This window comes from Dendrobates tinctorius, unplaced genomic scaffold, assembly GCF_039654945.1.
Source record: "Dendrobates tinctorius isolate UK_male_01 unplaced genomic scaffold, ASM3965494v1 ptg000005l, whole genome shotgun sequence".
Taxonomy (NCBI): domain Eukaryota; kingdom Metazoa; phylum Chordata; class Amphibia; order Anura; family Dendrobatidae; genus Dendrobates; species Dendrobates tinctorius.
This window is the reverse complement of record NW_027361673.1, coordinates 33387445-33410668: the sequence shown is the minus strand read 5'-3', so window position 1 is coordinate 33410668 and position 23224 is coordinate 33387445. Positions and strand designations below refer to the sequence as shown.

At 43.7% G+C, this 23224-nt stretch overlaps 1 protein-coding gene across 2 annotated transcripts in view; it reads right to left on the bottom strand.

The window, feature by feature from the left end:
* The window catches only part of NEK11 (NIMA related kinase 11), a 450471-nt gene that overhangs the window by 159226 nt on the left and 268021 nt on the right, over window positions 1–23224 (bottom strand). Inside the window, exon 10 of one of the 2 annotated variants that reach the window (XM_073569421.1) lies at window positions 20992–21111. The exons of the other annotated variant lie outside the window; for it this stretch is intronic. Coding sequence (XP_073425522.1) covers window positions 20992–21111 — 120 coding nt within the window. The remainder of the gene's footprint in view (window positions 1–20991; window positions 21112–23224) is intronic. 2 annotated transcript variants of the gene reach the window in all.

Genomic DNA, 23224 nt, shown 5'->3' with positions numbered 1-23224 from the left:
GACCAATCAGCGACAGTTGCTTAGTCGTCGTGGCAACGCGGCCGCATTGCTTATTGTACAGGCACATTACAGCCGTTAAAGGCATCACTGCTGCGTTGCTCATTACACAGGCACAGTCCTGTACATATTCTGGAGTACAATACATTAGGTAATTAGGTAACAGTAGAACAGTGACTGCAGCTCTGGGTGTAACTTGCGTACAATACATTAGGTGACAGCAGAAAAGTGAATGCAGCTCTGGGTGTAACTGGAATACAATACATTAGGTAAGATCTAAACAGTGACTGCAGCTCTGGCTGTAACAGGAGTATAATACATTAGGTAAGAGCAGAACAGTGACTGCAGATCTGGGTGTAACTGGACTACAATACATTAGGTAAAAGCAGAACAGTGACTGCAGCTCTGGGAGTAACTGGAGTACAATACATTAGATAACAGCAGAACAGTGACTGTAGATCTGGGTGTAACTGGAGTACACTACATTAGGTAACAGCAGAATGGTGACTGCAGGTCTGGGTGTAACTGGAGTACACTACATTAGGTAACAGCAGAACAGTGACTGCAGATCTGGGTGTAACTGGAGTACACTACATTAGGTAACAGCAGAACAGTGACTGCAGATCTAGTTGTAACTGGAGTACACTACATTAGGTAACAGCAGAACGGTGACTGCAGCTCTGGATGTAACTGGACTACAATACATTAGGTAAAAGCAGAACAGTGACTGCATCTCTGGGAGTAACTGGAGTACAATACATTAGATAACAGCAGAACAGTGACTGCAGATCTGGGTGTAACTGGAGTACACTACATTCGGTAACAGCAGAACAGTGACTGCAGCTCTGGGTGTAACAGGAGTACATTAGGTAACAGAAGAACAGTGACTGCAGATCTGGGTGTAACTGGAGTACAATACATTAGGTAACAGCAGAACAGTGACTGCAGCTCTGGGTGTAACTGGACTACAATACATTAGGTAAAAGCAGAACAGTGACTGCAGCTCTGGGATTAACTGGAGTACAATACATTAGATAACAGCAGAACAGTGACAGCAGCTCTGGGTGTAACTGGAGTACAATACATTAGGTAACAGCAGAACAGTGACTGCAGCTCTGGGAGTAACTGGAGTACAATACATTAGATAACAGCAGAACAGTGACTGTAGATCTGGGTGTAACTGGAGTACACTACATTAGGTAACAGCAGAATGGTAACTGCAGCTCTGGGTGTAACTGGAGTACACTACATTAGGTAACAGCAGAACAGTGACTGCAGATCTGGGTGTAACTGGAGTACACTACATTAGGTAACAGCAGAACAGTGACTGCAGATCTAGTTGTAATTGGAGTACACTACATTAGGTAACAGCAGAACGGTGACTGCAGCTCTGGATGTAACTGGACTACAATACATTAGGTAAAAGCAGAACAGTGACTGCATCTCTGGGAGTAACTGGAGTACAATACATTAGATAACAGCAGAACAGTGACTGCAGATCTGGGTGTAACTGGAGTACACTACATTAGGTAACAGCAGAACAGTGACTGCAGATCTAGTTGTAACTGGAGTACACTACATTAGGTAACAGCAGAACGGTGACTGCAGCTCTGGATGTAACTGGACTACAATACATTAGGTAAAAGCAGAACAGTGACTGCATCTCTGGGAGTAACTGGAGTACAATACATTAGATAACAGCAGAACAGTGACTGCAGATCTGGGTGTAACTGGAGTACACTACATTCGGTAACAGCAGAACAGTGACTGCAGCTCTGGGTGTAACAGGAGTACATTAGGTAACAGAAGAACAGTGACTGCAGATCTGGGTGTAACTGGAGTACAATACATTAGGTAACAGCAGAACAGTGACTGCAGCTCTGGGTGTAACTGGACTACAATACATTAGGTAAAAGCAGAACAGTGACTGCAGCTCTGGGATTAACTGGAGTACAATACATTAGATAACAGCAGAACAGTGACAGCAGCTCTGGGTGTAACTGGAGTACAATACATTAGGTAACAGCAGAACAGTGACTGCAGCTCTGGGAGTAACTGGAGTACAATACATTAGATAACAGCAGAACAGTGACTGTAGATCTGGGTGTAACTGGAGTACACTACATTAGGTAACAGCAGAATGGTAACTGCAGCTCTGGGTGTAACTGGAGTACACTACATTAGGTAACAGCAGAACAGTGACTGCAGATCTGGGTGTAACTGGAGTACACTACATTAGGTAACAGCAGAACAGTGACTGCAGATCTAGTTGTAACTGGAGTACACTACATTAGGTAACAGCAGAACGGTGACTGCAGCTCTGGATGTAACTGGACTACAATACATTAGGTAAAAGCAGAACAGTGACTGCATCTCTGGGAGTAACTGGAGTACAATACATTAGATAACAGCAGAACAGTGACTGCAGATCTGGGTGTAACTGGAGTACACTACATTAGGTAACAGCAGAACAGTGACTGCAGCTCTGGGTGTAACAGGAGTACATTAGGTAACAGAAGAACAGTGACTGCAGATCTGGGTGTAACTGGAGTACAATACATTAGGTAACAGCAGAACAGTGACTGCAGCTCTGGGTGTAACTGGACTACAATACATTAGGTAAAAGCAGAACAGTGACTGCAGCTCTGGGATTAACTGGAGTACAATACATTAGATAACAGCAGAACAGTGACAGCAGCTCTGGGTGTAACTGGAGTACAATACATTAGGTAACAGCAGAACAGTGACTGTAGCTCTGGGAGTAACTGGAGTACAATACATTAGATAACAGCAGAACAGTGACTGTAGATCTGGGTGTAACTGGAGTACACTACATTAGGTAACAGCAGAATGGTGACTGCAGCTCTGGGTGTAACTGGAGTACACTACATTAGGTAACAGCAGAACAGTGACTGCAGATCTGGGTGTAACTGGAGTACATTAGGTAACAGAAGAACAGTGACTGCAGATCTGGGTGTAACTGGAGTACAATACATTAGGTAACAGCAGAACAGTGACTGCAGCTCTGGGTGTAACTGGACTACAATACATTAGGTAAAAGCAGAACAGTGACTGCATCTCTGGGAGTAACTGGAGTACAATACATTAGATAACAGCAGAACAGTGACTGCAGATCTGGGTGTAACTGGAGTACACTACATTAGGTAACAGCAGAACAGTGACTGCAGCTCTGGGTGTAACAGGAGTACATTAGGTAACAGAAGAACAGTGACTGCAGATCTGGGTGTAACTGGAGTAGAATACATTAGGTAACAGCAGAACAGTGACTGCAGCTCTGGGTGTAACTGGACTACAATACATTAGGTAACAGCAGAACAGTGACTGCAGCTCTGGGTGTAACTTGAGTACAATACATTTGGTAAGATCTGAACAGTGACTGCAGCTCTGGCTGTAACAGGAGTATAATACATTAGGTAAGAGCAGAACGGTGACTGCAGCTCTGGGTGTAACTAGACTACAATACATTAGGTAAAAGCAGAACAGTGACTGCTGCTCTGGGATTAACTGGAGTACAATATATTAGATAACAGCAGAACAGTGACTGCAGCTCTGGCTGTAACTGGAGTACAATACATTAGGTAACAGCAGAACAGTGACAGCAGCTCCGGGTGTAACAGGAGTATAATACACTAGATGGTGGCCCGATTCTATCGCATCGGGTATTCTAGAGTTTCTGATAAAATAAAAAATAGTTATATACTCACCTTCCGATGACCCCCGGACTCTGTCCCTCCTCTCACCACGCTCCCGGCATCTTCCGGTCCCAGTAATGCTTAGCGAGAAGGGCTGGAGATGACGTCACTCTCTCGAGAGCGCGACGTCATCAGCGGTGTTTCGCGCTAAGCATTACTGGGACCGGAAGATGCCAGGAGCGTGGTGAGAGGAGAGAAAGAGTCCGGGGGCCGTCGGAGGGTGAGTATATCACTTTTTTTATGTTAACAGAGACTCTAGAATACCCGATGCGATAGAATCGGGCCACCATCTAGTATATATATATTTCTCCTCATACAGACGTGTATATATATATATATATATATATATATATATATATATATATATATATATATATTTCTCCTCAAACAGACGTGTATATATATATATATATATATATATATATATATATATTTCTCCTCATACAGACGTGTATATAAATATTTCTCCTCATACAGATGTGTGTGTATATATATATATATATATATATATACACAGTGGGGAAAAAAAGTATTTAGTCAGTCAGCAATAGTGCAAGTTCCACCACTTAAAAAGATGAGAGGCGTCTGTAATTTACATCATAGGTAGACCTCAACTATGGGAGACAAACTGAGAAAAAAAAATCCAGAAAATCACATTGTCTGGTTTTTTTTTCATTTTATTTGCATATTATGGTGGAAAATAAGTATTTGGTCAGAAACAAGCAATCAAGATTTCTGGCTCTCACAGACCTGTAACTTCTTCTTTAAGAGTCTCCTCTTTCCTCCACTCATTACCTGTAGTAATGGCACCTGTTTAAACTTGTTATCAGTATAAAAAGACACCTGTGCACACCCTCAAACAGTCTGACTCCAAACTCCACTATGGTGAAGACCAAAGAGCTGTCAAAGGACACCAGAAACAAAATTGTAGCCCTGCACCAGGCTGGGAAGACTGAATCTGCAATAGCCAACCAGCTTGGAGTGAAGAAATCAACTGTGGGAGCAATAATTAGAAAATGGAAGACATACAAGACCACTGATAATCTCCCTCGATCTGGTGCTCCACGCAAAATCCCACCCCGTGGGGTCAGAATGATCACAAGAACGGTGAGCAAAAATCCCAGAACCACGCGGGGGGACCTAGTGAATGAACTGCAGAGAGCTGGGACCAATGTAACAAGGCCTACCATAAGTAACACACTACGCCACCATGGACTCAGATCCTGCAGTGCCAGACGTGTCCCACTGCTTAAGCCTGTACATGTCCGGGCCCATCTGAAGTTTGCTAGAGAGCATTTGGATGATCCAGAGGAGTTTTGGGAGAATGTCCTATGGTCTGATGAAACCAAACTGGAACTGTTTGGTAGAAACACAACTTGTCGTGTTTGGAGGAAAAAGAATACTGAGTTGTATCCATCAAACACCATACCTACTGTAAAGCATGGTGGTGGAAACATCATGCTTTGGGGCTGTTTCTCTGCAAAGGGGCCAGGACGACTGATCCGGGTACATGAAAGAATGGGGCCATGTATCGTGAGATTTTGAGTGCAAACCTCCTTCCATCAGCAAGGGCATTGAAGATGAAACGTGGCTGGGTCTTTCAACATGACAATGATCCAAAGCACACCGCCAGGGCAACGAAGGAGTGGCTTCGTAAGAAGCATTTCAAGGTCCTGGAGTGGCCTAGCCAGTCTCCAGATCTCAACCCTATAGAAAACCTTTGGAGGGAGTTGAAAGTCTGTGTTGCCAAGCGAAAAGCCAAAAACATCACTGCTCTAGAGGAGATCTGCATGGAGGAATGGGCCAACATACCAACAACAGTGTGTGGCAACCTTGTGAAGACTTACAGAAAATGTTTGACCTCTGTCATTGCCAACAAAGGATATATCACAAAGTATTGAGATGAAATTTTGTTTCTGACCAAATACTTATTTTCCACCATAATATGCAAATAAAATGAAAAAAAAACAGACAATGTGATTTTCTGGATTTTTTTTTCTCAGTTTGTCTCCCATAGTTGAGGTCTACCTATGATGTAAATTACAGACGCCTCTCATCTTTTTAAGTGGTGGAACTTGCACTATTGCTGACTGACTAAATACTTTTTTTCCCCACTGTATATATATATATATTCCTCCTCAAACAGACGTGTATATATATTTCTCCTCATACAGACGTGTATATATATATTTCTCCTCATACAGACGTGTATATATATATATTTCTCCTCATACAGACGTGCATATATATATTTCTCCTCATACAGACGTGTATCTACTATATAATCATCTAATTCTGTCTGTCTGTCTCTCTGTTTGTAACGGAAATCCCGCCTGTCGCTGATTGGTCACGGCCTAGATGGTGACCAGCTGCGACCAATCAGAGGCAGGAGCAGCTTACAGTTACAGACAGCTGCGCCTGTCGCTGATTGGTCGTGGCCTGGCGGCCGTGACCAGTCAGCGACGCGGGATTTCGGTGACAGACAGACAGAATAAGACAATTATAGAGTAGATTTCATTAAATCACATATGCTTGGCTTGATCTGTTAATTGCAGCAGATTTTCTGAACACACAAAAAAAATACTTTTGCATGTACAGCATGTTCCAAATGGCAAATAGAAATGGATAGTTGTGGAAAATTTTAGAAGTTTTGGAAGGAAACAGAGACCTGAGATCTGGTATAATTAGCTTTCTTATATTTAAATTGACTAAAAAGGGTTTGTGTCAAGTCCTGAAAAAGGCAAAATCGTACAGCAATTTCAGCATGGTACAGTGACTTGTTTCATTAATTTGATTTTTCGTAACTGGCAGGGGTCCTGTTAACCATAGAGTGCGCGCCTTTCAACAAACACTCAAAGCAAGGTTTATATTTAATCTGCACCTTCTATACCTGGAAGTGTTTTAAAAGTCAAAGATAAAGTAAAATAAGTTTACACAAGCATTACTTAAGCTTTGAAGGACATGAGGAAATATATAAGGAACTGTTCCCGGTGGAGATCGATATGTGTTTCCAAATGCAAAGTCAGAACATGTTGTACAGAACATATCTCACTTAAAATGAGATAAAAGTAGCTTAAAAGTCATCTAGATTTGTTTAGCTTTACGTCCTCTCCAAAAGAAAAAAAAACATTACCCTTGTGATACACAAAGAAAGCTATACTGTAAGTAAGAAAAAACTCACCAAATACTCAACATGTGCATGTGGCCTAAAATGCCTTATTAACTGGTCAATGTTCTTAGCAAAAGCATAACCTGTTTCTCTAAAAGAAGTTACTTCCCCATGTCCTACAGGTATGTCAACGCCTAAGGTCATACATGAATATCAAAGTTGTCCCATTTTCATAAAAAAAACTCGGCTGATTTTTTTCCCTCAATTGTCATCCATACACAATCCATTTGTATACAGCAGTAGTTATTAAAAATTTACAAGTCTGAATACAGTTTCTTACGTTAAAGGATTGCAATGTATTCATAAAAGTGGGACGGCATACTGTGGCTCAGAATCACATTTTTTTGACTACTCATAGACGTGAATGAACAAGTCTCACCTAATACACGTAATAAACTAGTATCGTTCATGCTGCAATTTTTTTTACACATGCGATTCTGTCTGTAGAAAAAAATCGGTCATCTCCACTGCCTCATTGAATAACTAATTCCTGAGTGCTGTTCATTTTTTGACAAACAGCCCTTGGACCGAAAATATGGTCATGTAAACTTGGCTTAAAAGGTCAACTACCACATACATCATATATATTATTAGCTCTCCACTCCCAAGACTTGTGCCCACTGATAGCCCTATAGGTAAATCAAACCCATTAGAAAAACACTGCCATTTTATTGCAATCAGGTAATCTGTAGCAGCAAAATTTGCATCTGACTAAAACACAAATTAGGCTTTTCCCGGCTTACTTCTTGATGACAGTAAAGACAGACGTTTTGCTGCATGTCATCACCTCTGCGCTGCACTATTAAATAGAATCCGTCAGTAGGATCCATCATCCTAAACTATCTATATGGGCATGTAGGTCATAGATTACCCAGTTAATTGTAAAGTTCTGAGAAATATGCTGGCACTATATAAACCCAGTTAATTGTAAAGTGCAGAGAAATATGCTGGCGCTATATAAATAAAATTATTATTATAGAAAGTCTAATAGAATTATACTTTGATATCTGATATATATATGATATATCTTTTGAACCCTTCTCCATAATCTTTGAAAATTCTTGGAGAACAGGAAAATATTCAGGATTGAGAGTCCTCAGTAGTTGATACCTTTTAATGGCTAACTGAAAAGATGGTAATACATTGCAAGCTTTCGAGACTACTCAGGTCTCTTCATCAGGCTAGACTAATACAAAATCTGAAGTCACATATTTATGCACAATACAGCCTAGAAAAAATGCAATAGATAAGACAAGTGACGTGAGAACAGGAGAAGTCCCAGAAGACTTGAGAAGAGCAAATGTTGTTCCTATCTTCAAAAAGGGAAAGAAGGTGGACCCAGGGAACTATAGGCCGGTGAGTCTGACTTCTATACCAGGAAAGATCTTTGAACAAATTATTAAACAACATGTATGTCAGTACCTGGATAAGAATGAAGTGATTAAACAGAGTCAGCATGGGTTTGTAACTAATAAGTCATGTCAGACTAACTTAATTTCCTTCTATGACAGAATCACTGATTGGGTGGATCAAGGAAATGCTGTAGATATAGTATATCTTGACTTCAGCAAAGCATTTGACAAGGTATCTCACACAATCCTTATTGAAAAAATGGCTAAGTATGGAATGGACAAGGCAAATGTTAGGTGGATTCATAACTGGCTTAGTGATCGGACCCAAAGAGTGGTTGTAAATGGCTGCACATCCAGTTGGAAGAATGTCTCAAGTGGGGTACCACAGGGCTCTGTCCTGGGCCCTGTATTGTTCAACATCTTTATCAATGATTTAGATGAAGGAATTGAGGGTAAACTGATTAAATTTGCTGATGACACAACGCTGGGAGGGATAGCTAATACTAGAGAAGAGAGAGAGAGGATTCAAAAAGAAATAAATAAACTGGAGCAGTGGGCAGCAACTAACAGAATGGTTTTTAACAGGTAAAAATGCAACGTACTACATCTGGGCAATAAAAATGAAAAAAGCATATACAAAATGGGAGGAATAGGGCTAAGCAACAGCACATGTGAAAAAGACTTGGGTTTACTAATTGATCACAAACTGAATATGAGTCAACAGTGTGATGCAGCAGCAAAAAAAGGCAAATGCAATTCTAGGATGTATAAACAGAAGCATACAGTCTAGATCACGTGAAGTCATTACTGACCTCTACTCCTCTTTGGTCAGACCTCATCTGGAATACTGTGTCCAGTTTTGGGCGCCACATTTTAAAAAAGACATCAACAGCACATGTGAAAAAGACTTGGGTATACTAATAGATCACAGACTGAATATGAGTCAACAGTGTGATGCAGCAGCAAAAAAAGGCAAATGCAATTCTAGGATGTATAAACAGAAGCATACAGTCTAGATCACGTGAAGTCATTACTGACCTCTACTCCTCTTTGGTAAGACCTCATCTGGAATACTGTGCCCAGTTTTGGGCACCACATTTTAAAAAAGACATCAACAAACTGGAGCAAGTTCAGAAAAGAGCGACCAGAATGGTGACCGGTCTGCAAACCCTGTCTTATGAGGAAAGGTTGCAGGATTTGGGAATGTTTAGCTTGCAGAAGAGACGACTGAGAGGGGACTTAATAACTGTCTACAAGTATCTCAAGGGCTGTCACATTGTAGAAGAATCATCTTTATTCTCATTTGCACAAGGAAAGACTAGAAGCAATGGGATGAAACTGAATGGGAGGAGACACAGATTAGATATTAGAAAAAACTTTTTGACAGTTAGAGTGATCAATGAGTGGAACAGGCTGCCACGAGGGGTCGTGAGTTCTCCTTCAATAGAAGTCTTCAAACAGAGGCTGGACAGACATCTGTCTGGGATGATTTAGCGAATCCTGCTTTGAGCAGGGGGTTGGACCAGATGGCCCAGGAGGTCCCTTCCAACTCTACGATTCTATGATTGTATGATAAAATATTTTATTAAGGAAAAAATCCGCGTTTTTCTCAAGTTGTATGTGGGCTGTTAAGATCAATGGGCCAGACATATATCTCCCAAAGAGTCTGTCTCCAGATCTTATTTTAAATGAAAGCTGGCATTACTATTGTGAGACATGTAGATCAGGGGAATAGTCAGAGTGAGACAGATATATGGAGCGCCAGGCTGACAGGTCTCAGGGCGCTGGTAAATGTAATCCGATGCTGCTCCTGTCGGGTGCCTCTAGAGAGGATAAAAACATGGGAAGCAGGGTAACCCGATTGCAGGGGAGCGCAAAGGAAAGGGAGAAGCTTGAAAGGTTTTCTTCTTTATTTAGTTCCACTACGCGTTTCGTCGGATAACATCCGTCTTCATGCCTCGGCTGAGTTAGTTGACCTCGTGCATACGTGTGCCTTGTGCCTGATAACTTGTTGCTTGTTTGGCTTTGATCCGGTTCTGTCCCTGTTACGAGTTCTGCCTGTCCTTCTTGTACTGCGCTACCTTTCTGTGTATGACCCTCTGTCTGTCACTTGACTATTCTCTGATCGTCCCTCTGGTACCGCACAGCCCTCTCCGTGTACGACCCTCGCTTGTCTGACCTGCGTTTTCCTCTCCTCTACAACAGTTGCCCTGCAGTAGGTAAATTACATCATCTGCAGCAGTAGGACGTTAAGCCCCACCCCCTGCAGTCACATGATCGTAGATCCTGGGGCTCCTTACTATTCTCAGTGCCGCAGGTCCTGTCTGCTTGAACCATAACTACAGTATTGGACCCCATGCTCTCCCATAGTGTGGGTAAGTCCCCCTGCTCTGCGTGGCAGTTTGCCGACGCTGACAGGGTCCTGACATTAGAGTCCCGACATTATAACTGACCGTTACCATTTTTTTTCTCCGCTCCCCTTCTGTGTGTGTGATGGATCCTATGCACGCTCTTTCTGAGCAGGTAAAGCACCTGACTCAGATGTCTCAGAAACTCCTTGGGGAACAACTAGCCCTGGCTCAGTCTCAGCAGCTGATCGCTGACACTGTGCAGGGGGTTTTATCATCGGGGGCTCGGGATGTTACATTATTTTCCCCTGAGTCTCCGGTTAACTTACCTGATACCTTTTCTGGAGATAAAAAGGAATTCAAAGTTTTCAAGGAGGGCTGTAAGCTTTTTTTTTTCATTGAGACCACACTCTTCTGGGGATGAAAGTCAGAGAGTGGGGGTCATTATGTCTCTGTTAAGAGGAACACCCCAGGCTTGGGCTTTCTCCCTTCCAACCACTGCCCCTGAGCGTATGAATGTGGATGCATTTTTTGAGGCCCTGGGGCATATTTATGATGAGCCTGATCGGATGCATATGGCTGAGGACATGGTGATGAGTGTGTGCCAGGGGAAGCACTCAGCCGAGTGGTTTTGCTCAGAGTTCAGACGCTGGGCTGCTGAGGTCTGCTGGAATGATGCCGCCCTCCGGGGTTTGTTCCGTAGAGGCCTGTCTGAACATCTGAAAGATGCCTTGGCTCTCCACCCTCCGCCTGATTCTCTGGAGGAGGCTATGACACAGGCCGTCCGAATGGATCGCAGGCTTTGGGCGAGGGGAGTGATGCAGATTGAGAAAGGACACAACGGCGCTTGGGAAAATTCTGTTTTCACTCTGGCGATTCTGGATGTGGGAAAAAGGACTGCCCCTCCTGTCCACTGACCAACAAGCGGCTGAGCCCGGGTGATTGTCGTGGAGGTCACCCAGGCTCTCAGGTACCTTTTTCTCCATTTTCAAAAATGTTGTTGCAAGTGGGACTTTGCTGTGGGAGTGTCTCCACATCCACTTCTGCTTTCGTGGATTGCGGATCGTCGTTGAACTTTATTGACTCTGACTTGGTGTCCAGGTGTAAGATAGGGACAGTTAGGCTGGAGACTCCTATCCATGTTGTTGCCATTGACAAAACACCACTGGCTAAGAATGACATCATATTTCTTACAGAGGAGTTTCTCCTTAAAGTGAGTTCCTTGCACCAGGAACGTATTTCATGCTTGGTTATGGACAATCTGCCTGCGGGACTGGTGTTGGAGTTCCCATGGTTACAATTACATAATCCTGTGATTAATTGGGAATCTCGGGACATTGTTAAATGGGGTCCCTATTGTTCTGAAAGATGTCTTGCTACTGTGTCTGTGTCGTCTGTTGGTCTGGAAGGTATTCCGGAGTACCTAAAGGACTATATGGACGTTTTCTCCAAAAAAGAGGCTGAAGTTTTACCACCACACCGCCCATTTGATTGTGCCATTGACCTGATTCCATGTGCTAAGTTGCCCAAGGCCCGCTTGTATAACCTTTCGGGTCCCGAGCGAGCTGCTATGAAGGAATACATTTCCGAGAGTCTCCGTAAGGGACACATTTGTCCTTCTGTCTCTCCCATGGTGGCGGGGTTCTTTTTGGTAAAGAAAAAAGACGGTGGTTTGCGCCCAAGCCTCGATTTTCGAGAGTTAAATTAGATAACTGTGAGAAATACGTATCCCCTCCCACTTATTCCTGATTTGTACAACCGGAGCTAAGTGGTTTTCTAAATTAGATCTACGGGGAGCGTATAACCTTATCCGAGTCCGGGAAGGAGATGAGTGGGAAACTGCTTTTCTCACTACTGAAGGGTTGTTTGAGAGTTTGGTCATGCCTTTCGGTCTGACCAATGCTGCAGCGGTCTTCCAAAATTTCATCAATCACGTGTTCTTTGATTTTATTAGACATTTTATGGTTGTGTATTTGGATAACATACTGATCTACTCACCTGATAAACAGGCTCACATTGGTCATATTCGGGCAGTTCTCCAAAGGCTTCGGGAGAACTGTCTCTTTGCTAAACTAGAGAAATGTTTATTTTTTGTTCAGGAACTGTCTTTTCTGGGATTCATTGTGTCTGCTGAGGGGTATCGCATGGATCCTAATAAGGTACAGGCCATTGTCGATTGGGTTCAACCTTGTGATTTGAAGGCTCTGCAGCGTTTCCTAGGATTTGCCAATTATTATCGCAAATTTATAAGGGGGTTCTCACAGGTGGTTAAACCTCTCACAGACATGACTCAAAAGGGGGCCGATATCAAGAATTGGTCAGCCGCAGCGATAGCGGCGTTTCAGTTTTTAAAAAAATGTTTCATGTCTGCTCCGGTTCTTATTCAACCGGACCCGTCTGAACCATTTATTGTTGAGGTGGACGCCTCAGAGGTGGGGGTGGGGGCGGTACTGTCCCAGGGACCCGCCACTTTGACTAACTTGAGACCCTGCGCCTTTTTCTCGAAGAAATTCTCCCCTGCGGAGAGAAACTATGATGTTGGGAATCGAGAACTTCTGGCCATGAAGTTGGCCTTTGAAGAATGGAGGCATTTTTTGGAGGGGGCTGTCCATCCTATAACCGTAATTACGGACCACAAGAACCTAGCTTACATTGAGTCAGCGAAAAGGTTGACTCCTAGACAGGCTAGATGGTCACTTTTTTTTCCCGATCCCACTTCTCTATCACTTTTCGGCCAGGATCCAAAAATGTCAGAGCTGATGCCTTGTCACGCAGTCCAGATCCGGTGTTTTCCCCCCCCGAACCTCCATCCTCCATTCTTCAGCCCGGGGTGGTGGTGGCAGGTATTTCTAATATGTTGGAACGGGAAATTCGGGAAGCCCAGTCTCTTGCACCTCCGGCTAAGCCGGTAGATAAACTTTTCATACCAGCTCAATTTTGTCTCAAAGTCCTCCGGGAGTTCCACGACTCAGTTCTGGATGGACATCTGGGGATCTCGGCTTCCCGGAAGGCCATCGCTAGAATATTCTGGTGGTCTTCTTTAGCCTCAGATGTTGGGGAATATGTGTCTGCTTGTGACGTTTGTGCCCGTGCGAAAACCCCTCATAACCGGCCGGCCGGGGAATTGGTACCACTGCCAATTCCTGAGAGACCATGGACTCATTTGTCCATGGATTTCATTACCAACCTTCCCCCCTCCAAGGGTAATACCGTCATTTGGGTTGTAGTGGACAGGTTTAGTAAGCAGGCACATTTTGTACCCTTGGCGGCTCTACCTAATGCAGAAACGTTGTCTAGATTGTTTGTTGAGCATGTGGTGCGGTTGCATGGGGTACCTTTGAATGTGGTGTCTGATAGAGGAGTACAATTTGTTTCCAGATTTTGGAGGTCATTTTGTAAGAGGTTGGGTATTGGTCTGTCCTTTTCATCCGATTACCACCCAGAGACTAATGGGCAGACTGAGCGGACCAATCAGTCTCTGGAGCAAATTCTGCGTTGCTTGACCTCAGCCTGACAGGATGATTGGTGTACTGCGTTACCTTTGGCCGAGTTTGCGTTTAACAACCGCATTAACCAGTCTACGGGTACATCTCCCTTTTTCTGCAACTATGGGTTTCATCCACATTTTGGAGAGTTTTCCCGTTTGGACTCTGGGTGTCCTGGGGTGGATGAGACTATCCAGCGGTTGGGGGAGGTATGGCGGGAGGTCCAGAGTAACATTACAAAGGCCCAGGATAAATATAATTTTTTTGCAGACAAAAACGGTCCGTGGGGCCGGTATTCCAGGTTGGGGATAAGGTATGGTTATCTACCAAGAATATAAGGCTCAAGGTCCCCTCTGCGAAGCTTGGACCTAAATTTATTGGTCCCTATGAAATTACCGAAGCGGTTAACCCGGTGGCTTTTCGGTTGCATCTCCCGCCATCTCTACGGATCCCCAATGTTTTCCATAGGGCCCTTTTGAAACCTGTGGGGTCCTGTGGGGAGAGATCATTGTCTTCTCCGCCACCTGTTTTGGTAGACGGGCAGTCTGAGTACGAGGTGGAACGAATTGTTGACTCTAGGTTGCTCCTTCGTGCCCTTCAATATCTTGTACATTGGAAAGCCTACGGTCCTGAAGACCGGTCATGGGTTCCGGCTGGATAGGTTCATGTGGATCGGTTGGTCCGGGCCTTTCATGCCAAGTATCCTGAGAGACCCAGAGGTCCAGTAGCCCCCCGTTGAGAGGAGGGTAGTGTTATGATCCAGGATGGGGTTTGTCTTTGGCCCATCCTGGTCAGACAGGGGTTAATTGTTTCTGCCTCTCTCTGGCAGAGGGCGGCTATTTAATGCTCACTCGACCTAGGTCCGGTGTCAGTTATACTACTGCCCTCGGCTGAGTTAGTTGACCTCATGCATACGTGTGCCTTGTGCCTGATAACTTGTTGCTTGTTTGGTTTTGATCCGGTTCTATCCCTGTTACGAGTTCTGCCTGTCCCTCTTGTACTGCGCTACCTCTCTGTGTATGACCCTCTGCCTGTGACTTGACTATTCTCTGCTCGTCCCTCTGGTACCGCACAGCTATCTCCGTGTACGACCCTCGCTTGTCTGACCTGCGTTTTCCTCTCCTTTACAACAGCTGCCCTGCAGTAGGTACATTACATCATCTGCAGCAGTAGGATGCTAAGCCCCGCCCCCTGCAGTCACATGATCGTAGGTCCTGGGACTCCTTACTATTTTCAGTGCCGCAGGTCCTGTCTGCTTGAACCATCACTACAGTATTGGACCCTGTGCTCTCCCATAGTGTGGGTAAGTCCCCCTGCTCTGTGTGGCAGTTTGCCGACGCTGACAGGGTCCTGACACAGAAGAAATTGCACAACATATTTTTGGGGTCCATTTTCTCCTGTTACCATTGTGAACATTTTTGAAGGAAAAATGTATTTTTTCATTTTCACGGATCAATGTTATAAAATTCGGTGATGCACCTGTGAGTTCAAAGTGCTTACCACACCACTAGATAAGTTCCTTGAGGGGTGTAGTTTGCAAAATGGGGTCACGTGCTGGGGGTTTCCACTGTTTAGGTACATCAGGGACTTTGCAAAAACGACATGTCGTCTGCTATCTATTCCAGCCAATTTTGCTCTACAAAAGTCAAATGGTGCTCCTTCTCTTCCAAGCCCTGTCGTGCGCCTAATCAATAGTTTTTCACTACATACGGGGTGTCTGTGCACCTGGGATTAATTGCACAATAAATTGTACCATCTATGTTCTCCTGTTACCCTTTTGAAAATGCAAAATTTGGGGCTAAAACAATATTTCTGTGGGAAAAAGTACAAATTTAACTATTTCCTTCCACCTTGTTTTAAAGTGAACCTGCCAGGTTGGCGTTCTTAAATTGAGTAAAATGATATCTGGGGTTAACTGAAAACATCAGGCTGAGTGGTGGACTTGGTCGGGTGGATACTCCTTCCCTTACTCCCTCGTTTTTTCCTTCCCTCCCTCCCTTTTTTTTGCCTCTCTTGGCTCCGTTACTTATTTCCCCCCACTCTCTTTTTTCGATTCAACTGCTCTCCCTCTTCTTCCTCTGTTCTGTATTTTCTTTCCTATACTGTTTGTTAAAAGCTAAAAAATTAAAGACCCTCCGAATTGACCTTTACTACCGGGTCCCCGGATGTTAAGGACTCGTGGACGATTGTCTTGGTCTTTAAATAAAGAAATATAAAAAAAATGATACCTGGGGTGAAGAAATTTTTGTTGTGGTTCTTGTGTAATCAGTGTTAGACGTTTTCAGTAAATTAGATGCCCGTGCTCTGGGGCGGGACTCTAGGCAGAGTCTTATCTTCCTGCTCTAAGCCAGAGAAACCAAGGAGAGACCTGCCCACAGGCCACCCCGAAGCACAAACATGTTCCTTATTATCAGAAAATTAAAACCAAAGAGATTGAGCTGGAAGACATGCTGTATAAGTGCAATGCGTGGGTGCACGTTCATGCTGTGGCAATTTTACAGACAAAACCTAGGATAAAAACAAAATGAGCAAATACTCTGCAGTAAGCAAACCAAAAAATAGTAATAGTGTACAGCATATACTAGAGTATAAGCTGAGATTTTCAGCCCATTTTTTTAGGCTGAAAGTGCCCCTCTCGGCTTATACTCAAGTCATTGTTCCAGGGGGTCGGCGGGGGAGGGGGAGCGGCAGGAGCCAGCGGCTATCACATCATACTCACCCCTTCCTAGCGTGGTCTCTGCATTCCCCTGCTTCTCCGATGGTTTCTGGCGCCAGCAACTTGTTCCTGTGTTCAGCGGTCACGTGGTACTGCTCATTAAAGTAATGAATATGCACACGACTCCACTCCCATAGGCATAGAGCGCATATTCATTACTTTAATGAGCAGCACCACGTGACCGCTGAACACAGGGACAAGCTGCTGGCGCCGGAGACCATCGGGGAAGCAAGGAAGTGCAGAGACCGCACAAGAAAGGGGTGAGTAATGTATGATGGGGAGGACAGGGGGAGGACGGAGGAGCCATGCATGCACGGGGAGGACAGGGAGGACGCCGAACCATGCATACAGCAAGGGAAAGACTGGGGAGCCATGCCGACAGAGGGTGGATTGGGGAGCCATGCATACAGAGGGAGGACGGGGGATCCATGCATACACGGGGGGAGGACAGTTAGAGCCATGCATACAGCAGGGGGAGGTCGGAGGAGCCATGCATACAACAGGGGGAGGGTGGAGGAGCTATGCATACAGAAGGGGGAGGAGGGAGGAACCATGCATACAGCAGGGGGAGGACAGAGGAGCCATGCATACAGCAGGGGGAGGATGGAGTAGCCATGCATACAGCAGGGGGAGGACAGAGGAGCCATGCATACAGCAGGGGGAGTCACACATACCAGGACAGGGATGAAGGGATGATGCATACCGGGCTTATACTTGAGTCAATAAGCTTACCCAGTTTTCCGTGGCAAAATTAGATGCCTCGGCTTATACTCAGGTCGACTTATACTCGAGTATATATGATAAATGTAAATAACATAAGGTACTTAGTTGACACTATTTTGATTGAAAAAGTATATAAGCCATTCCACTGCAACAAGGCGTACTCAATAAGGATGGTCCGTAGTAGAGATGAGCAAATTTGTCCGTTTTTTGTACCCGAATCTGATATTGACATATTTGTGCATATTCGAACACTATTCGTGTTGAAAGTATGTCTTATGATCGGTTCCAAGCATATTCGGTAATTTTTTCTCCCATTGACTCTAATGACGTTTGGCTGTGTTCGATGAATATTGCAAAAACAGTATTCGATTCCAATTGTATTCGGAACCGAATTGGAACAAATTCGCTCATCTCTAGTTCCTAACCCTTGCTGTATGCCAGCAAACCTCAAAATAGATGGGGGCAGAGCAGGACCCAGACCACTGTTTTGAACCTGCCTGTGGAATGCTATATAGACAATATGCACAGCCCAAAAATGGGTAGTCATGCCACTATTATGTACAAAGTACAAAAACTAAATCAAAACCAAAGATATTAGCTGGAACACGTTGGTATAAGTGCACTCTGTAGGTAAATTTAACAGACGAAACCTAGAATAAACACAAAATTAGAAATTACCCTGCATATTGAGAAACATGTGGATTACTGTGGAATAAGATATTCAATAGCAGATGTCAAGGTATCATTTTAGTAAACTTTATATAAAATACATTTCAAAAAAGGCGCAAATAGAATTGTGAATTGGGTGCAAACAAGAAAATGGCACAAAACTAGACAGAAAACAGATTTAAAGGTAATGATGAATAGGGGCCATGATTTGAAGCTTCTGAACCTCCATGTAAGATCTTTAACAAGTTATTTCTGGTAGAGAGGTCTGTGGGCCCACTCAAGTGTAAAGGGGTTACTATATACAGTGGGGAAAAAAAGTATTTAGTCAGTCAGCAATAGTGCAAGTTCCACCATTTAAAAAGATGAGAGGCGTCTGTAATTTACATCATAGGTAGACCTCAACTATGGGAGACAAACTGAGAAAAAAAAATCCAGAAAATCACATTGTCTGTTTTTTTTTCATTTTATTTGCATATTATGGTGGAAAATAAGTATTTGGTCAGAAACAAAATTTCATCTCAATACTTTGTGATATATCCTTTGTTGGCAATGACAGAGGTCAAACGTTTTCTGTAAGTCTTCACAAGGTTGCCACACACTGTTGTTGGTATGTTGGCCCATTCCTCCATGCAGATCTCCTCTAGAGCAGTGATGTTTTTGGCTTTTCGCTTGGCAACACGGACTTTCAACTCCCTCCAAAGGTTTTCTATAGGGTTGAGATCTGGAGACTGGCTAGGCCACTCCAGGACCTTGAAATGCTTCTTACGAAGCCACTCCTTCGTTGCCCTGGCGGTGTGCTTTGGATCATTGTCATGTTGAAAGACCCAGCCACGTTTCATCTTCAATGCCCTTGCTGATGGAAGGAGGTTTGCACTCAAAATCTCACAATACATGGCCCCATTCATTCTTTCATGTACCCGGATCAGTCGTCCTGGCCCCTTTGCAGAGAAACAGCCCCAAAGCATGATGTTTCCACCACCATGCTTTACAGTAGGTATGGTGTTTGATGGATGCAACTCAGTATTCTTTTTCCTCCAAACACGACAAGTTGTGTTTCTACCAAACAGTTCCAGTTTGGTTTCATCAGACCATAGGACATTCTCCCAAAACTCCTCTGGATCATCCAAATGCTCTCTAGCAAACTTCAGATGGGCCCGGACATGTACAGGCTTAAGCAGTGGGACACGTCTGGCACTGCAGGATCTGAGGCCATGGTGGCATAGTGTGTTACTTATGGTAGGCCTTGTTACATTGGTCCCAGCTCTCTGCAGTTCATTCACTAGGTCCCCCCGCGTGGTTCTGGGATTTTTGCTCACCGTTCTTGTGATCATTCTGACCCCACGGGGTGGGATTTTGCGTGGAGCACCAGATCGAGGGAGATTATCAGTGCTCTTGTATGTCTTCCATTTTCTAATTATTGCTCCCACAGTTGATTTCTTCACTCCAAGCTGGTTGGCTATTGCAGATTCAGTCTTCCCAGCCTGGTGCAGGGCTACAATTTTGTTTCTGGTGTCCTTTGACAGCTCTTTGGTCTTCACCATAGTGGAGTTTGGAGTCAGACTGTTTGAGGGTGTGCACAGGTGTCTTTTTATACTGATAACAAGTTTAAACAGGTGCCATTACTACAGGTAATGAGTGGAGGAAAGAGGAGACTCTTAAAGAAGAAGTTACAGGTCTGTGAGAGCCAGAAATCTTGATTGCTTGTTTCTGACCAAATACTTATTTTCCACCATAATATGCAAATAAAATGAAAAAAAAACAGACAATGTGATTTTCTGGATTTTTTTTTCTCAGTTTGTCTCCCATAGTTGAGGTCTACCTATGATGTAAATTACAGACGCCTCTCATCTTTTTAAGTGGTGGAACTTGCACTATTGCTGACTGACTAAATACTTTTTTTCCCCACTGTATGTATAATATAGGGGGATTAGATGCTAGAAAGGATAGCAATAGTTAGCTGGTTTTAGCTAGGATAGAAACAGTTAGTAGCTGTACCAATGGGATTATTGGTGGGAGGAGTTGCCCAGAAGGGACAGGTTGATTCTAGAAGAGTTAGTCAGAGTGTGGAGAGAGTTGATACAGAGCACAGCTAGAGTGGAGTGGCAGCAATAGCTTGGAGCAAGCGGGACGAGACAGTCAGTGTGCTGATCTGGAAAAAGGAAAGTTGAAAGCTGAACTTCTGGGGAGCACTCTTGGGGAGAGGCCAGAAAGTGAACCTCGGGGCAGCATCTGAGGACACCGTCTGGAATTGACTGGGACCTACGGTCCAGTTGGGACTGCAAGTGGCAGTCTGGTACCTTGCCAGGATGGGCAATATAGACGGGGAGCGTCCAGTGACGGCCAATGGGAGGATTCTGCAGGCCTTGGGTTCAGAGAAGGTGCAGGATGGGAAGTGTCAGGATCAGAACAGGAATTGTGCAGAAGATGGAATGATAAAGCTTTATGGAAATGGATGGACTGTAACTGTGCTGCAAGAATATGCTCCTAATAAAAACTCTCTCTCAAAGAACAAAGAGTCGGAGGATGTTTGTGTGAGTTCACATCTCACAGGGACACTGTATCCTGTTCAGGCTCTGGTCCTGCAGGTGGGTGAAGGATCAAACACAGGCCAGCCTAACACCAGCAAACACTCCACAATTGTAGTTTCGGGGTGCCCGGGTGCCAAAGAGTTAAAGCCCCTCATCACAGCTGGCACCCGGGCCCTCTTTACACAAGTACCAGAGTTCAGATGAAACTACTATCTCTACATTCCCTATCGCACCTCTTCTGCAAAAGTCCACTGAAGTTATGGGTGACTTTATTTCTGATTCTTTTCTTACTTTAGTCTTTTTGCTTTCTCGTCCGCGGCATTCAGCTTTCTTAGTCTCATTCTTTCTCTGGGAGTCATTTTCTGCACTTCTGATAGTTCCCGCAGTGTCTGAAGATGGAATTTTCTCTGTCTATAAGAACACAGGTATATATAGTAATAAATTTGTAATCTTTTCCAAATTATTGATCAACCCATTCGCTAAGACACCGCTCGCATCACTCCAGAATATTAAACCCTATTTCACAGCTTAACATTATGAAGCTTAACCGACTCAGAAAGCAAACATTAACAATGACACTGCAGGTGAATCATGCATAATTCGGCAAGTATCATTTACATGGAGAACTTACATTTCATTCTAATCAGTTTAAATCCTACTTTGGAAATCACATTGCGTGAAAATACCGTAATTATGGTAAAACCAAGTTAAAGCAGAAAAGTGACAGTCCCATAATAACAAGTCACTAAGATGTAATATTTACACACGTTAGCCAATTCCGTACATGATACCGTACATGGTCATTTCTGTTCAAGATAGTGACCCTGGATAAAGGGGGGAGATTATAATATAATAATACTATAATTATAATGTTGAAAAAATTCAAGGGGATTGACGAGATTAAAAAGGATGGCTGATTTCTTCCAAAAACAATGCCACAAAGTTTGTGTGTTTTGCAGTTCACCCCTATTCAATTCAGAGTTGCTGAAAAGCAATACCAGTCACAATCCATGGGAAAACTAGCCTCATTTTTCTAATCTTGCACAACAAATTTAAAGGGGGATTGGACAATTTATCTTTATTTTATCAGATGTGTTGGAGACATAATTCTGTAGCCCCTACTAATATATATTACAGCTTCTCCTCCTTTACTTATTAGTACAGTCTTGCTCACAAACTGCACTGCTGTTATGTTCACAAAATTGCCGTTAGCTGAGGAAAATGTGACCAGACTTGTCCAATATTCTCTTCAAATTGAAAAATAGCTTTCACATGTGAATGATGGTTGCAGTAAGAAGTAGGAGGAGAACCTGTAGTATTTTTCTATCAGTACGTGGCACAAAATCATGCCCTTAACACATTTATTAAAATAAATATAACAAGGCCAACCCCTTTAAGTATGCTTTAAGGATACTCTAGCGGTAAACTACGCCTTGGAAAGTATGCATACCCTAAGGCACAATAGATGCACAGTAATTTCTTGTAGGACAAGATTTCCCCATTCTTATACTAGGAGTTAAAGGGAACCTGTCACATTGGACATGCAGTCATCTCTCTTGGCAGCATGTTATAGAGAAGGAGAAGATTAGCGGTTTGATATGTAGTTTTGTGGAAAAAGATTCAGGATTAGTGTTATTTCTAAATTATTCTTGTCTTTGAGGTCCAGGGGGCAGGTCCAATTAAATTTTTGTGCACACCCATACAGGAATGGCTGTGGATTACTGACAAGAACCGACCTACTGGACTCCTGACCATAGAGTAAGCAAAGTATTCACATGAATAAAATGCAAGCCATACTGACTTTTTTTTCCTACAAACCATATATCATGTTGCTCAGCTTCTCCATCTCCATAACACAATATTCAAGGTTACACATTTCTTTTAACTAAGTTTTTAGAGGTTTTCAGTTTATGCTTCCACGGTCAGTAAACGCTGTGGATTGGACCCTGCGTACAGCCGCAGCGTCCAATCCGCATCGGCCAGATGTTACAGCATAGTGGAGGAAATTTCATGAAATCCTATCTCCACTATACGTGCAGGGACGCCTCCGGCATCCCTGCGTAACCGGACATGTGGCGCGTCTTTCCAGACTGCAGCATGTCTATTTATCTTTCGTAGACGCTCCGACTCTGCAAGACAAAGTCACCCATACAATGTATAGGACGTGGTGATTCCGCATGGTTCAATGAACACATGCGGAATTACCCACGCGTACAAAAGCCGGCAGCGCTTTGAATGGAGCGGACATGTGCTGCGTCCAAAGCACTGCCAATACTGACCATGGAAATATACCCTCAAGCTTGTTGACTGTTTTTACCAGCAGATCTGAACTACAACACTTTAAGTTATCTGTTTGATACTGTAATGACATAATAATATTAGCGAGTGTAATAATATCCACTAAACAGCCACTAATGAGAGGACTGAAAAGAAATAAGCGCATGGTTCGGCACAGTAACACTGAGCATCACACGACATATACACGTACTCCCCACCTTCTCAAGAAAATCCTTTATAGAGCTGC